General features: G+C 41.4%; 1 protein-coding gene across 2 annotated transcripts in view; it reads left to right on the top strand.

Annotated features, from left to right (window-relative positions):
• The window catches only part of LOC126354257 (coiled-coil domain-containing protein 22 homolog), a 184,320-nt gene that overhangs the window by 75,379 nt on the left and 92,106 nt on the right, over positions 1–16,835 (top strand). The window contains exons 3-4 of one of the 2 annotated variants that reach the window (XM_050003775.1): positions 1,564–1,696; positions 6,518–6,718. In XM_050003775.1, coding sequence (XP_049859732.1) covers positions 1,564–1,696; positions 6,518–6,718 — 334 coding nt within the window. Of the gene's footprint in view, positions 1–1,563; positions 1,697–6,514; positions 6,719–16,835 lie in introns of both variants that reach the window. The other variant, XM_050003774.1, reaches the window with a different exon arrangement.

A 16,835-nucleotide genomic window follows, 5' to 3' on the forward strand; every position in this document is an offset into this window, starting at 1 on the left:
TTCCATGCACAACCTCTACTTGTGGTCTGTTCACACACACCTCCATTGTGTACGCCTCGGCCACAGCTTTGTCTGGACCTTTCACGTGGCCCTAAGGACTCTGATCACCCTGCTGCTCTCCGCTGTCACTTCCTCTCGATTCTTGAGTGTTCTGGGGCTCTGAAGTGATTTACACCGACAGCTTTATGGCTGATGGTACTGTTGTTTTTGCCTACATTCGTGGTGGCCGTATTGAACAGCATTCCCTACTCAATGGATACAGTGTATTCACTGCAGAGCTGATGGCCATTTCTCGGGCACTTCAGTATCTCCTTGCATGCCCTGGGGAATCTTTTTCTATTATGTACTGACTCCTTGAGCAGCTTGAAAACTATTGGCCAGTGCTACCCCTCATCATCTTTTGGTAGTGTCCATCCAGGAGTCCATCTATGCCCGGAAGGGCCCAGTCGTTCAGTGGTGTTCGTCTGGACCCCTGGTCACGTCAGAACCCCAGAAAATGAATTTGCTGACAGGCTGGCCAAACAGCCTACACGGAAACCACTTCTGGAGATGGATATCCGTGAAACTGATCTGTGCTCGTTATTACGGAATGGCAAAATCTAAGTATGCACAACAAACTGCGAGCCATTAAGGTGACCACGGATGTGTGGAAGCCCTCAATGAGGACCTATTGCAGGGATTCTGTGGTTCTCTGCTGGCTCTACATTGGCTATGCCTGGGCTGCTCACAGCTACCTTCTGTGCTGTAAAGACTCGCCTGAGTGCTGGTGCGGCATCTGGCTGACAGTGGCCCATATTCTTCTTTGGTTGCCCTGCGACTTCCTCTTCGGTTGCCGGACTTGTTATCATTGATTCATTGATTTTAGCAGCAGACAACTCCTCATCAGCTGATTTGCTTTTATATTTCATCCATGAAGGTGGGTTTTATCATTTGATCTGATTTTTAGTGCATATCCTTTGTCCCTCTGTGTTCTCCACCCTAGTGCTTTTAGGGTGGAGGTTTTAATGTGTTGCAGGTTGGCAGGCTTTTCCTTTTTATTTTCGTGGTCAGCCAGCCACTGTAATCTGATTCCTTGTTTTACTCTCTTTTAACTATTTCTTGCATCTATGTTGTTTTTCTAGTCCTTTTGTTCCTTTTAGTGTTCGTTGCCTTTCATTCTTGTGGTCTTTCCTTTTTTTCTGTTTTGTGTTATATGTCTTATCTGTTTTATTCTCACACTTGTAAAATTGTTTTATTAGGAACAAGGGACCAATAACTTCATAGTTTTGTCCCTTTCCCCCCTCTTTTAAACCAACCAACCATTCTGATTCCATGAAACATCTCAGTCATTCTGATGACATCTCTGTGCTAAAAGTTCTTATCTTCTAGCATACATTGTTGTTGACCAGCTGTGAGCAAGGAAAAAAATAGGACATTTAAGGAAAAGAAAGAGAAAAATACAGTAAAGATTTTATGCAAATGAACTTAAGTTATTGTTTATAGTCAACCAGTTTAGCAGTAGCTTTATGTGAAATATATTACCTGCTATTTAAAATGTTTCTTATCGTTTGTGTATTCTTTCAGGATCTTGGTTACCCAGGTGAGATAGGATATCAAACCTTCCTTTACTCAAGCGAAGCAGATGTTCGCCGTGTATTTATGTTCCTGATTGAGAAGTTGCCTAAGGAAACGGAGAAGACAATAGTTGATCCAACTGGTGAGTATTAAGATCAGCTAAACTTGTAAAGCTTAAAAGAACAGCGAGTAGTGTACCATTCAGTTATTCCGATTAATATTTTTTACTGGATGTATTGGTGTTTATTAGAAGCTCATTTGGTTCATTGCTGTACACATTTCATCGTTTAGATTACTAAAAGGAGAAAAAAATATACATATGCTGTATGATAATAAAGGTAGGGAAAAAACAGATGATGATTCACATAACTTGTTCAATTATCATAGATAATTAAGACTGTCTCTTTCTGCACTAATGGCCATTGTGGATTGAGAACTACTAAGGATGAGTTGTGATGAGAATATGTGCTTGTGCAGCAATGAGGCAACAGTGCAACACTTAACTCAGTGATAACTTATTGCTACTCCACCTTACATCATGCATGGGCACTGCAAAGGTAAGGTGTGAATGGCTACGGCTCACACAGGTGCAAACAGGCAATTATTTTACCAATGGGAAAAGAAATAACTAGCAGTTTTTTGAAGTATCATCTGCCATGCAAAGCACAGGCATGCAACAGGCCACTTTTTACTGCTGACCTTATGCAATGTTTCTACTTTGCTGTTCAAACACAGCACAGCTCTAGCTAGTACCAGCGTTCCCTGGCAGTGGCCAGGCAATATGAGAATGTGGTATGCGACATGAGAGCTTGTTATTGGATGACTGCTAGATACGCACACAGTCAGCCACTTAGTCGTAAAGTTAAGACACTGATAAACTCCAGAAATAGATTGGTTTTCTCCAAAGTACAAAGTCGCTTCGAACTAAGCAGATGGTTCATTATATAAAACTGAACTCGGATAATAAAGGGAGCAATTGCAGCATAATTGAATCTGTGATCAATTAAGTCATGTCAAGTGCCTTTATTTATTTATTTATTTATTTATTTTTTTAAGAGAGTAATAACAAGACTGAAGATGAAAGAAAATATTCGACCTCTTCATATTCTATGCATTGTGATAGATTGTAACAATATCTTAAGCCATAAAAAAATCAGATCAACAGGTTTCTGTAATTTTATACTTCATTGGCTTACTTTCTTTTTTTCCTCAACACAAACATAGTCATTTCTATATTTTTGATGATGCAATTCTTACTTTCTTCAAATATTTCCATCTTGGACATTACCTTTATATTTATCAGTGCACAATAGCTAATGAAACCATCAAAACTCCCTCCTATGAATATATACAGATCTAAAAGTAGTAAGGAGAGAAATCCCCAGAGGCAACTGCTAGCCAATCTGAATATATACAATATGGATGATAATAGTCAAAATTTTAATCCAGAAATCAATTGCAGTATCCAGACTGTAATATTTTGGTTCTTGCAAACCATAAAAAGTTTTGGAGCTGGAAATAATATATTACTAATCATTAACCTACATTCATGTGTGTGAGGTGCTGCTGCTCATGGTGGTGGTGGTGGTGATCGTTGGTCACAATTACATTTACAAATATGAATAGAACCATGAACTCACAAAGTTTGCATTATGCACGCTACAAAAATTCAAGTGGATTCAGACAGTACTTGTCAAAGAGGTAGTAGCCAAATTCATTCTAAACCTTATGTAGCAGCATCCAGTCAGGGACCCTCACAGTAGCATTGATGCATTCTCTGACCTGTTTTAGTATCTGTATCTTTAAAGTACTTCAAAAGGTAAAAGTTTCAAGGCATTAAGTCAAGTGACCCTAGGGTGTCAAGGGAACAGACCTACATCATGTTCAGCACGATGCGCAGTCCAACCATCCGGAAATTCGTCGTTTAGGTAGAGACAGACTTTGATGCTCAAATTTTAAGAATCAGCAGTCACAGTCAGTCGCAGAAACAACCACCACCACCACAACGTATTGAGGTATCAGGTACCCGTCACATTCTTCTCACAGAAGAAAAACAGCCAATACATCTTCACCTGTGAGATTGCACAGAAAACATTAACGTTTGGCGAATCATATTCCTGCACCACAATTTCGTAAGGATGTTTCTTTATCCACACTCTCACATTGCAGCGATTAACCTTTCCAGATAAATGGACGGTTGCTTTGTTGTTGAGTATCAGCTTGAATGCTAAATGTTCATCCTCAAGTGCTTCCTCCATTTTGATTTACAATTGAAGGTGTGGCCCATAATCTTCTGGTTTCAATTGTTATGTGAGCTGCAGGCAGCATGTTGTAAAATGTAACCACTGTTGCAAAATCTTCCACACAGTTAGCAGTAGAATTCAATTTTTGTAACTTGTGTGGGTATTGATTTTTTTAGGACTGCGTACATCCTCGACACATTTGTATCTAGCATACTTGTGAGCCATGATGTGGTTCACATTGGTGCTGTTTGTAGGTTTCCACCCTCTGTTGGAGGCCAGACCGTATCCTATAGTTGGCATGGTTGCAGTTGTTTGTCTTCTTCTCGTCTTGACTGACACTTGTTTTGCAAGCGTTGCCTGTCCACTAGTGGCGGCAGCAGCAGCGGTATCGATATGTAGTAACTGTTGCCCTATCTTTGGGGTGACGTCATTGTTTTTCGGTGTCATGTGAGTGTGGCAGTTTGGTTGGGGGACTGGGGAGGAGCCAGGTCCACGCAGGACGAGAACATGCCGGGACCGCTGGTGCCGCACATGGACTACCAGATGGAAGGACTGTGGTCATGAGGGTGCACGAACTCATCGTAAACCAGATCCTGCAGGCTTTAAGATGGGTGCATTTCAATTCAAGTAGAGAAACCTCCACCATTGTGATATCCCGCGATTCTCCAGCGACTCAGGTTCGTGTTGCTGCTCGTAGTGTCGCCGAGGCGAAGAGCAGTGAGTGGAGTGCTGGGGGAAAGCAGATGTGAGTAGCTTTCCTTGACTTTTTATTACTGTTTACTGCGTTCAGCTTGTTACACTTTGTTAAGTTCAACCAGCGGTAGTTTCCCTGCCTGGTGGCTGCTAATGCCCCAATTACCTGCTCTGGGGTTTAGTGTATGTAATGGCAGTGTACGTTTCCTCACCTTGCCGCTGCTGTCTGGTAAGGCCTGTAGTTTTGACAGTGTTTATGATTGTAGGCCATTTGTGACTCTTCTACTGTGGTGGTAGTGATTCCTTTCTCGTTCCAGGCCCTCTAAGCACAGTATTCTGGGGGTGTGGTGCAGTCTGACGGTTCTGGCTTTGGCAAGTTGTTCCATTCTTGTATTTGGTTTATTGGACATCTGGTAGCTTCAGCAAGATTATCATTAGTCATTCTTTATACTGCCACTAGGCTGAGTTACCACCTTGTGAAGTGAATGCAACTCTTGGCTGCCTATCTCATCACTCGCAAATTGTTGCCGGACCTTCTCAGAGGTTGATTCCTGGAGCACCGTCTGTAACTAGTCCTTGTTTTATTATTGTATTATTTATTACCATACCTTGTAATGCCTACATTAAAGCTTATGTATGTCTAATTAATAGTTGCAGTCGCCTTCTGGAATAAATCTAGCAGTGTAAGGGCTGTTTTACAAGGTTACCATCATCTTATTTCACCCATTTGGTGGGCAGTTGCTTGTTTCTTTTAATTAATATTTGCTTGTATTTGCTGTTTACAGCAGGTTTCTAAATTTTTTTTTTTATATAACTGCCGTTCCCGGCATGCAAGGCCTTCAGTCTGATCACAGTGGCTTGTCTTCTTCTTCATCTTTTTTTCTTTTCTTTTTTTTTTTAATAAAAAAAAAAAGTTATCTGTATTTCTTGCCGGTCTGAGTGGTTGGGCGGTTCTAGGAACCAAGCGACCCATACGGTTGCAGGTTCAAATCCTGCCTCGGGCATGGAGGTGTATGATGTCCTTAGATTAGTTAGGTTTAATTAGTTCTAAGTTCTAGGCGACTGATGACCTCAGAAGTTAAGTCGCATAGTGCTCAGAGCTATTTGAACCATTTGTATTTTATGGTGATTTGCTAAATTGTAACGCACTGAAAACCCTATTATTTACACAGTTGTTTATTCCTTCATTAATAATGTGTGGTATTTTTTATTTACTGTTTTAAAAATAAATGTGTGTACTTCTAAAAGGCATCCAATAGTAACTGATTAAGGCCCCATCCATGATTGTAACCGAATCCTGCCTTCCCTTGACTATGAGGTCACAACTTGGTTGTCTGATATTTTTCTGTTTAGATATGTCCAGTGTCCCTAAATTGTTGACATCAGTATACTGTTTATGTGGTGATTATTTTTCATAATTCCTCCTGAAAGCACCCGGCACTATTTTAACAGATAACTATCACATGTTCCAACACACAAAACCTCTTTTCCTGCTTAGTCACCATTTTGTCAAGGCGCACTGCACATAATTTTTTTAGTAAAACACAGGGTTTTTCTATGCTAAAATTCATAAGATAAATCTCATAAAAATTTAAGTCTGTAGAGCAAATAAACTACTGCTTGTTCACATCAGTACCATATCCTTTGATTTGCTTAATTTTAAACGTGTAGCAGTCTTGGAGGTTAAACACACTATTCTGACAAAGCTACAAGTGTATTGAGTGTAATAGTAATCTCTTGAAGACCTAATTAAACTTTTGGAATTTCAATATTTTCAGTCAGTAAAGAAATTTCCTCAGAAGTAACATTTCTCATGAGGGTGTAGTAAAATTTTCTTTTGTATAATTTTGAAACAGTGATACCTTTGCACTTAATGACAGTAAGTAAGCATTTTTGCTATCCGTTTTTGACTAGTTTTTTGTTGTTCTTAAAGTTGTCAGTCTGAAGACTGGCTTGGTAAGCGACTTAATGATAATTTCTAACATAAAGTGTTAATATATTTTGTAACAAATATTCTGTGTTAGTAGGTGGTGCAGAACTCTTGGAACAGCAGGTAGCTGAGGAGGTAAGAAGACAGTTATGTGCTCCATGGCTTCCAAGCTACTGTCGACAGGAAGGGCTTCGTTGGCGAAATGATGGTTCCTGGAGTCGTGAAGGGTGTAGGCATTGCAAACCCTTCTTATCAAATGGCTTTCTTCATATTCCTGATGCTAATAACCAGTCAGAAGGTTTGTTATATCAGCTATATAATTTTTTACTTGAAAACTGTAATGAGGTATATTCTAGTGTACTTATAAAGTGAACAGGGTGTAGAAAAGTGTAAGTGATTGTTGTCTTCCCACGTGAAATGGAGTGCGGGGGAGAGGGTTTTTGGTCAGCAGCTCTTCATACTCATTAAAAATGTGTGTGTGTGTGTGTGTGTGTGTGTGTGTGTGTGTGTGTGTGTGTGTGTTTCGCTGAACCAATAACTTCACTAAAGATCTGTTGCTTTGATGTTGTTCGTGAGCACTTTCGCCTTATTAAATAGTTATGGTCACTTTCTTGTGGTTTCCGGGTGAAAGGACCTGCTATGCAGTGCTGCTACTTGTGCTGTGGGACTTCTCCACCGTCTGTTGAAGGTTGAGGGGTGTAAAAGAGCTCACAGCTAAGCCAATTCGCTACAAAATGCTGTCACTGACACACACACACACACACACACACACACACACACACACACACACGCAAACACGCGCGTGCGTGCGCATGCACGCACGCTCGCTCGCACACACACAGTGGAAATTCTCTACAGGCTAACTACCTAACTACTGTTTTACGGAAACATCGATCATCTGATTGCGAGTAAGAGATGGAACAAATTGTTACGCCACAGATCCTTGCACTAAGATGAATGATGTTGTGTAAAATGACTTACTTAAATAATTACAAACTTTTTATAATCTCCAACTTTTGATAAATTATTTTCGATACCCCCCCCATGAACCATGGACCTTGCCGTTGGTGGGGAGGCTTGCGTGCCTCAGCGATACAGATGGCCGTACCGTAGGTGCAACCACAACTGAGGGGTATCTGTTGAGAGGCCAGACAAACGTGTGGTTCCTGAAGAGGGGCAGCAGCCTTTTCAGTAGTTGCAGGGGCAACAGTCTGGATGATTGACTGATCTGGCCTTGCAACATTAACCAAAACAGCCTTGCTGTGCTGGTACTGCGAACGGCTGAAAGCAAGGGGAAACTACAGCCGTAATTTTTCCCGAGGACATGCAGCTTTACTGTATGATTAAATGATGATGGCATCCTCTTGGGTAAAATATTCCGGAGGTAAAATAGTCCCCCATTCGGATCTCCGGGCGGGGACTACTCAGGAGGATGTCGTTATCAGGAGAAAGAAAACTGGCGTTCTACGGATCGGAGCGTGGAATGTCAGAGCCCTTAATCGGGCAGGTAGGTTAGAAAATTTAAAAAGGGAAATGGATAGGTTAAAGTTAGATATAGTGGGAATTAGTGAAGTTCGGTTGCAGGAGGAACAAGACTTCTGGTCAGGTGACTAAGGGTTATAAACAAAATCAAATAGGGGTAATGCAGGAGTAGGTTTAATAATGAATAGGAAAATAGGAATGCGGGTAAGCTACTACAAACAGCATAGTGAACGCATTATTGTGGCCAAGATAGATACGAAGCCCACACCTACTACAGTAGTACAAGTTTATATGCCAACTAGCTCTGCAGATGATGAAGAAATTGAAGAAATGTACGATGAAATAAAAGAAATTGTTCAGATAGTGAAGGGAGACAAAAATTTAATAGTAATGGGTGACTGGAATTCGGCAGTAGGAAAAGGGAGAGAAGGAAACATAGTAGGTGAATATGGATTGGGGCTAAGAAATGAAAGAGGAAGCCGCCTAGTAGAATTTTGCACAGAGCACAACTTAATCATAGCTAACACTTGGTTTAAGAATCATGAAAGAAGGTTGTATACGTGGAAGAACCCTGGAGATACTAAAAGGTATCAAATAGATTATATAATGGTAAGACAGAGATTTAGGAACCAGGTTTTAAGTTGTAAGACATTTCCAGGGGCAGATGTGGACTCGGACCACAATCTATTGGTTATGAGCTGTAGATTAAAACTGAAGAAACTGCAAAAATGTGGGAAATTAAGGAGATGGGACCTGGATAAACTGAAAGAACCAGAGGTTGTACAGAGTTTCAGGGAGAGCATAAGGGGACAATTGACAGGAATAGGGGAAAGAAATACCGTAGAAGAAGAATGGGTAGCTCTGAGGGATGTAGTAGTGAAGGCAGCAGAGGATAAAGTAGGTACAAAGACGAGGGCTGCTAGAAATCCTTGGGTAACAGAAGAAATATTGAATTTAATTGATGAAAGGAGAAAATATAAAAATGCAGTAAATGAAGCAGGCAAAAAGGAATACAGACGTCTCAAAAATGAGTTCGACAGGAAGTGCAAAATGGCTAAACAGGGATGGCTAGAGGACAAATGTAAGGATGTAGAAGCTTATCTCACTAGGGGTAAGGTAGATACTGCCTACAGGAAAATTAAAGAGACCTTTGGAGAGAAGAGAACCACGTGTATGAATATCAAGAGCTCAGATGGCAACCCAGTCCTAAGCAAAGAAGGGAAGGCAGAAAGGTGGAAGGAGTATATAGAAGGTTTATACAAGGGTGATGTACTTGAGGACAATATTATGGAAATGGAAGAGGATGTAGATGAAGACGAAATGGGAGATACGATACTGCGTGAAGAGTTTGACAGAGCACTGAAAGACCTGAGTCGAAACAAGGCCCCCGGAGTAGACAACATTCCATTAGAACTACTGACGGCCTTGGGAGAGCCAGTCATGACAAAACTCTACCAGCTGGTGAGCAAGATGTATGAGACAGGCGAAATACCCTCAGACTTCAAGAAGAATATAATAATTCCAATCCCAAAGAAAGCAGGTGTTGACAGATGTGAAAATTACCGAACTATCAGTTTAATAACTCACAGCTGCAAAATACTAACGCGAGTTCTTTACAGACGAATGGAAAAACTGGTAGATGCGGACCTCGGGGAAGGCCGCCCCATTGTAGCTGGTTACCAAGCCCCCACAGAACGTATCTCTGCCTACTTTGATCAACACCTTCAACCCATTACATGCAGTCTCCCATCCTTCATCAAAGACACCAACCACTTTCTCGAACGCCTGGAATCCGTACCCAGTATGTTACCCCCGGAAACCATCCTTGTAACCATTGATGCCACTTCCCTATACACGAATATCCCGCACGTCCAGGGCCTCGCTGCAATGGAGCACTTCCTTTCACGCCGATCACCTGCCACTCTACCTAAAACCTCTTTCCTCGTCACCTTAGCCAGCTTCATCCTGACCCACAACTTCTTCACTTTTGAAGGCCAGACATACCAACAATTAAAGGGAACAGCCATGGGTACCAGGATGGCCCCCTCGTATGCCAACCTATTTATGGGTCGCTTAGAGGAAGCCTTCTTGGTTACCCAAGCCTGCCAACCCAAAGTTTGGTACAGATTTATTGATGACATCTTCATGATCTGGACTCACAGTGAAGAACAACTCCAGAATTTCCTCTCCAACCTCAACTCCTTTGGTTCCATCAGATTCACCTGGTTCTACTCCAAATCCCATGCCACTTTCCTTGACGTTGACTTCCATCTGTCCAATGGCCAGCTTCACATATCCGTCCACATCAAACCCACCAACAAGCAACAGTACCTCCATTACGACAGCTGCCACCCATTCCATATCAAATGGTCCCTTCCCTACAGCCTAGGCCTTTGTGGCAAACGAATCTGCTCCAGTCCTGAATCCCTCAACCATTACACCAACAACCTGAAAACAGCTTTCGCATCTCGCAACTATCCTCCCAACCTGGTACAGAAGCAGATAACCAGAGCCACTTCCTCATCCCCTCAAACCCAGAACCTCTCACAGAAGAACCCCAAAAGTGCCCCACTTGTGACAGGATACTTCCCGGGACTGGATCAGACTCTGAATGTGGCTCTCCAGCAGGGATACAACTTCCTAAAATCCTGCCCCGAAATGAGATCCATCTTCATGAAATCCTCCCCACTCCACCAAGAGTGTCTTTCCGCCGTCCACCTAACCTTCGTAACCTCTTGGTTCATCCCTATGGAATCCCCAAACCACCTTCCCTACCCTCTGGCTCCTACCCTTGCAACCGCCCCCGGTGTAAAACCTGTCCCATGCACCCTCCCACCACCACCTACTCCAGTCCTGTAATCCGTAAGGTATACACGATCAAAGGGAGAGCCACGTGTGAAAGCACCCACGTGATTTACCAACTGACCTGCCTACACTGTGACGCTTTCTATGTGGGAATGACCAGCAACAAACTTTCCATTCGCATGAATGGACACAGGCAGACAGTGTTTGTTGGTAATGAGGATCACCCTGTGGCTAAACATGCCTTGGTGCACGGCCAGCACATCTTGGCACAGTGTTACACCGTCCGAGTTATCTGGATACTTCCCACCAACACCAACCTATCCGAACTCCGGAGATGGGAACTCACCCTTCAGTATATCCTCTCTTCTCGATATCCGCCAGGCTTCAACCTCCGCTAATTTCAAGTTGCCGCCACTCATACTTCACCTGTCTTTCAACAACTTCTTTGCCTCTGTACTTCCGCCTCGACTGACAGCTCTGCCCTTACTCTTTGCCTTTAAATATGTCTGCTTGTGTCTGTGTATGTGCGGATGGATATGTGTGTGTGTGTGTGTGTGTGTGTGCGCGAATGTACACCTGTCCTTTTTTCCCCCTAAGGGACGTCTTTCCGCTCCCGGGATTGGAATGACTCCTTACCCTCTCCCTTAAAACCCACATCCTTTCGTCTTTCCCTTTCCTTCCCTCTTTCCTGAAGAAGCAACCATCGGTTGCGAAAGCTAGTAATTCTGTGTGTGTGTTTGTGTGTTTTGTTCATTGTGCCTGTCTGCCGGCGCAATGTCAAAATACCCAGACTAGTGGCTGACAAGAGGTTCGCAAACTTACCCCACTTATTGCCCATACCTCCCATTTCCGAGCCAAAAATATCCTTTATGAATCAGAAGAGTTACCCCAAAATATAATACCATACAACATAAGTGAATGAAAATAAGCAAAGTTGGCTAATTTTTGTGCCAAACAATCACTTACTTTAGATACCATTCGAATAGTAAAATGGCAGCATTGAGTCTTTGAACAAGATCCTGAATGTGGGCTTTCTGTGACAGTTTACTGTCTATCAGAACACTTAGAAATTTGAACTATTCAGTTTCACTAATTATATGTGCACTCTGTGAAATTAAAATGTTGGGTTTTGTTGAATTGTGTGTTAGAAATTGTAAAAACTGAGTCTTACTGTGATTTAGCATTAGTGTATTTTCTGCAAGCCATGAACTTAGATCATGACCTGCACTATTTGAACCTATCCAATGTTGCACACAACATCCGTTCCCAAACAAGCTAGTGTCATCAGAAACAGAAATATTTTAGTGTTACCCGTAATACTAGAGGACATGTCATTTATATAAATAAGGAACAGGAGTGGCCCCAACACTGATCCCTGGGGCACCCACCATGTGACCGTACCCAACTCAGACCCCACATCACAGCCATTCTCAACACGTGATCAATGACCTTTTGCTGTCTGTTGTTAAAGTAAGAGGTGAAACAGTTGTGAGCTAATCCCTGTATTCCATAATGGTCCAACTTCTCGAGCAATGTATTGTTATAAACACAAATGCCTTAGTCAAATCAAAAAATATGCCTAGTGTTCAAAACCCTTTGTTTAACTCATTCAGTACCCTACAGAGAAGAGAGAAAATAGCATTTTCAGTTGTTAAAAGACTTCTAAAGCTGAACTGAACATTGATAGCAATTTATGTGATACAAAATGATCAGTTATCCCCACATACACATCCTTTTCAATAACTTTAGCAAACACTGATGGCATAGAAATAGGTCTAAAATTGTCTACGTAATCGATTTCTCCCTTTTTATGAAGTGGCTTTTCTGCTAACTACTTTAATTATTCAGGAATCTGACCATTCCTAAAAGAAAAATTACAAATATGGCTAAGTACAGGACTAACATGTGCAGCACAGTACTTTAATATTCTGCTAGGCACTCCATCATATCCATGAGAGTCCTTAGTCTTCAGTAACTTAATTATTGACTCAATCTCCCCCTTGTCTGTCTCATAGAGGAGTACTTCAGACATCAAACTCGGAAAGGCATTTGCAAAGAGAGTTATGATTCCCTGTAGAAAGTAAATTTTTATTTAATTCACCAGAAATGCTCAGAAAAACATTGTTATATACAGTAGATGTATCTGATTTATCAGTAACAGAAATGTTTTTACTACGAACTGAAAGATCTGAGACGAAACAAGGCCCCCGGAGTAGACAACATTCCATTAGAACTACTGACAGCCTAGGGAGAGCCAGTACTGACAAAACTCTACCATCTGGTGAGTAAGATGTATGAGACAGGCGTAATACCCTCAGACTTCAAGAAGAATATAATAATTCCAATCCCAAAAAAATCAGGTGTTGACAGATGTGAAAGTTACTGAACTATCAGTTTAATAAGTCACAACTGCAAAATACTAACGCAAATTATTTACAGACAAATGGAAAAACTGATAGAAGCCGACCTCGGGGTAGATCAGTTTGGATTCCGTAGAAATGTTGGAACACGTGAGGCAATACTGACCTTATGCCTTATCTTAGAAGAAAGATTAAGGAAAGGCAAACCTACGTTTCTAGCATTTGTGGACTTAGAGAAAGATTTTGACAATGTTGATTGGAATACTCTCTTTCAAATTCTGAAGGTGGCAGGGGTAAAATATAGGGAGCTAAAGGCTATTTACAATTTGTACAGAAAGCAGATGGCAGTCATACGAGTCGAGGGATATGAAAGAGAAGCAGTGGTTGGGAAGGGAGTGAGACAGGGGTGTAGCCAATCCCCAATGTTATTCAATCTGTATATTGAGTAAGCAACAAAGGAAACAAAAGAAAAGTTCAGAGTAGGTATTAAAATCCATGGAGAAGAGAGAAAAAATTTGAGGCTCGTCGACGACATTGTAATTCTGTCAAAGACAGCAAAGGACTTGGAAGAGCAGTTGAACGGAATGGACAGTGTCTTGTAAGGAGGGTATAAGATGAACATCAACAAAAGCAAAACAAGGATAATGGAATGTAGTCAAATTAAGTCGGGTGATGCTGAGGGAATTAGATTATGAAATAAGACACTTAAAGTAGTAAAGGAGTTTTGCTATTTGGGGAGCAAAATAACTGATGATGGTTAAAGTAGAGAGGATATAAAATGTAGACTGGCAATAGCAAGGAAAGCATTTCTGAAGAAGAAAAATTTGTTAACATCGAGTATAGATTTAAATGTCAGGAAGTCGTTTCTGAAAGTATTTGTATGGAGTGTAGCCATGTATGGAAGTGAAAGGTGGATGATAAATAGTTTAGACAAGAAGAGAATAGAAGCTTTCGAAGTGTGATGCTACAGCAGAATGCTGAAGATTAGGTGGGTAGATCACATAACTACTGAGGAGGTATTGAGTAGAATTGGGGAGAAGAGGAGCTTGTGGCACAACTTGACCAGAAGAAGGGATCGGTTGGTAGGACATGTTCTGAGACATCGAGGGATCACAAATTTAGTATTGGAGGGCAGCGTGGAGGGTAAAAATCGTACAGGGAGACCAAGATATGAATAAACTAAGCAGATTCAGAAGGATGTAGGCTGCAATAGGTACTGGTAGATGAAGAAGCTTGCACAGGATAAAGTAGCGTGGAAATCTGCATCAAACCAGTCTCAGGACTGAAGACCACAACAACAACAACAACAACAACAACGAACTGACTTTATATCGTCGGCCTTGTGCTGCTGACCAGACACTTTTTTCACAACTGGTTTTAATTTTAGCCTGTGAGTTAGTTATTCTATTTAAGTACACGTACTCTTTGCTTTCCTAATAACATTTTTAAGCACCTTACAGTACTGTTTGTAATGGGCTACTGTAGCTTGATTATGACTACTTCTAACATTTTGATATAATTACCGCTTTGTTCTACATGCTATGCTTATCCCACAAGTCAACCACCCAGGCTGCCTTTTACTGCTAGTACCCTGTTCAGAACATTCCAATTGAAAGCAACTCTTTAAGAGCATGAGAAATGTGTTAAGGAAAACATTATATTTGTCATCTATGTTATTGGCACTACAAACATCCTGCCACTCCTGTTCGTTGATGAGTTTTAAAAAACTCTCTATTGCTGTTGGATTAACTTTCCTACATAGTTTGCAATTATACAGGGTGTTACGAAAAGGTACGGCCAAACTTTCAGGAAACATTCCTCACACACAAAGAGAGAAAATATGTTATGTGGACATGTGTCCAGAAATGCTTACTTTCCATCTTAGAGCTCGTTATATTACTTCTCTTAAAATCACATTAATCATGGAATGAAAACACACAGCAACAAGGGTTGAGGTCAGGAGAGTGTGTAGGCCATGGAATTGATCCGCCTCTATCAATCCATTGGTCACCGAATCTGTTGTTAAGCGTACAAACACTTCGACTGAAATGTGCAGGAGCTTCATCATGCATGAATCACATGTTGTGTCGTACTTGTAAAGGCACATGATCTAGCACCACAGGTAGAGTATCCCATATGAAATCATGATAACGTGCTCCATTGAGTGTAGGTGGAAGAACATGGGGCCCAATCAAGACATCACCAACAATGCCTGCCCAAACGTTCACAGAAAATCTGTGTTGATGACATGATTGCACAATTGCGTGCGGAATCTCGGCAGCCCACACATGTTGATTGTGAAAATTTACAATTTGATCACATTGGAATGAAGCCTCATCCGTAAAGAGAACATTTGCACTGAAATGAGGATTGACACGTTGTCGGATGAACCATTCGCAGAAGTGTACCCGTGGAGGCCAATCAGCTGCTGATAGTGTCTGCACACGCTGTACGTGGTACGGAAACAACTGGTTCTCCTGTAGCACTCTCCATAAAATGACGTGGTCAATGTTACCTTGTACAGCAGTAACTTCTCTGACGCTGACATTAGGGTTATCGTCAACTGCATGAAGAATTGCCTCCTCCATTGCAGGTGTCCTCATCATTCTAGGTCTTCCCCAGTCGCTAGTAATAGGCTGGAATGTTCCGTGCTCCCTAAGATGCCAAACAATTGCTTTGAACGTCTTCCTGTCAGGACACCTTCATTCTGGAAATCTGTCTCGATACAAATGTACCACGCCACGGGTATTGCCCCGTGCTAATCCATGCATCAAATGGGCATCTGCCAACACCACATTTGTAAACATTGCACTGACTGCAAGACCATGTTCTTGATGAACAGTAACCTGTTGATGCTATGTACTGATGTGATGTGCTTGATGCTAGTACTCTTGAGCAATGAGTCGCATGTCAACACAAGCACCGAAGTCAACATTACCTTCCTTCAATTGGGCCAACTGGTGGTGAATCGAGGAAGTATAGTACATACTGACGAAACTAAAATGAGCTCTAACGTGGAAATTATGTTTTTCCGGACACATGTCCTCATATGTTTTCTTTATTTGTGTGTGAGGAATGTTTCCTGAAAGTTTGGCCATACCTCTTTGTAACACCATGTATGTGACATCTGTTTCAGTACAAAAGCCTTTTAGTGTTAAAAGTTGTGCACCATGCTCTAAAGGCCATTCACCCTTTTCCTCTAACAGAATGCCCATCTAGTAATGGAGAATGGATAAAAATATTGTCTATGTCTGTTCTGCTATTCCCATGCACCCTGTTTGGAAAAAACACAGCCTGCATCACATGATATGAATTTAGAAGATCTACCAACATCCTTTTTCTTGCACTATCATATACAAAATTAATATTGAAGTCACCACATATAATTAATTTCTGGTACTTCCTATAAATGGAATCAAGAACCCTCTCTAGTTTGAGTAGAAATGCTCTGAAGTAAAGAGTTAGGGGGCCTATAAACAACATAAATTAGAAGTTTAGTTTCACTGAATTCAACTGCCCCTGCACAACAATCAAATGTCTGTTCAGTGCAGTGCAGAGATACGTCTGTGGACTCAAATGGAATACTGTGTTTTTACATTCATGACCACTCTCCCACCCCGCAAGGAACTCCTTGAAAAACAGCCAGCTAATCTGTGTCCTGGTAAAGAAATCTTGAACAGTACCTTTAGTGACATTGTGTCATATGTTTTCTCAAGGTTTATGAAAACCAGATGACTGCTTAGGCTACTTTTCAATCTTTCCTTGATG

Source organism: Schistocerca gregaria, chromosome 3 (genome assembly GCF_023897955.1).
Source record: "Schistocerca gregaria isolate iqSchGreg1 chromosome 3, iqSchGreg1.2, whole genome shotgun sequence".
NCBI lineage: Eukaryota > Metazoa > Arthropoda > Insecta > Orthoptera > Acrididae > Schistocerca > Schistocerca gregaria.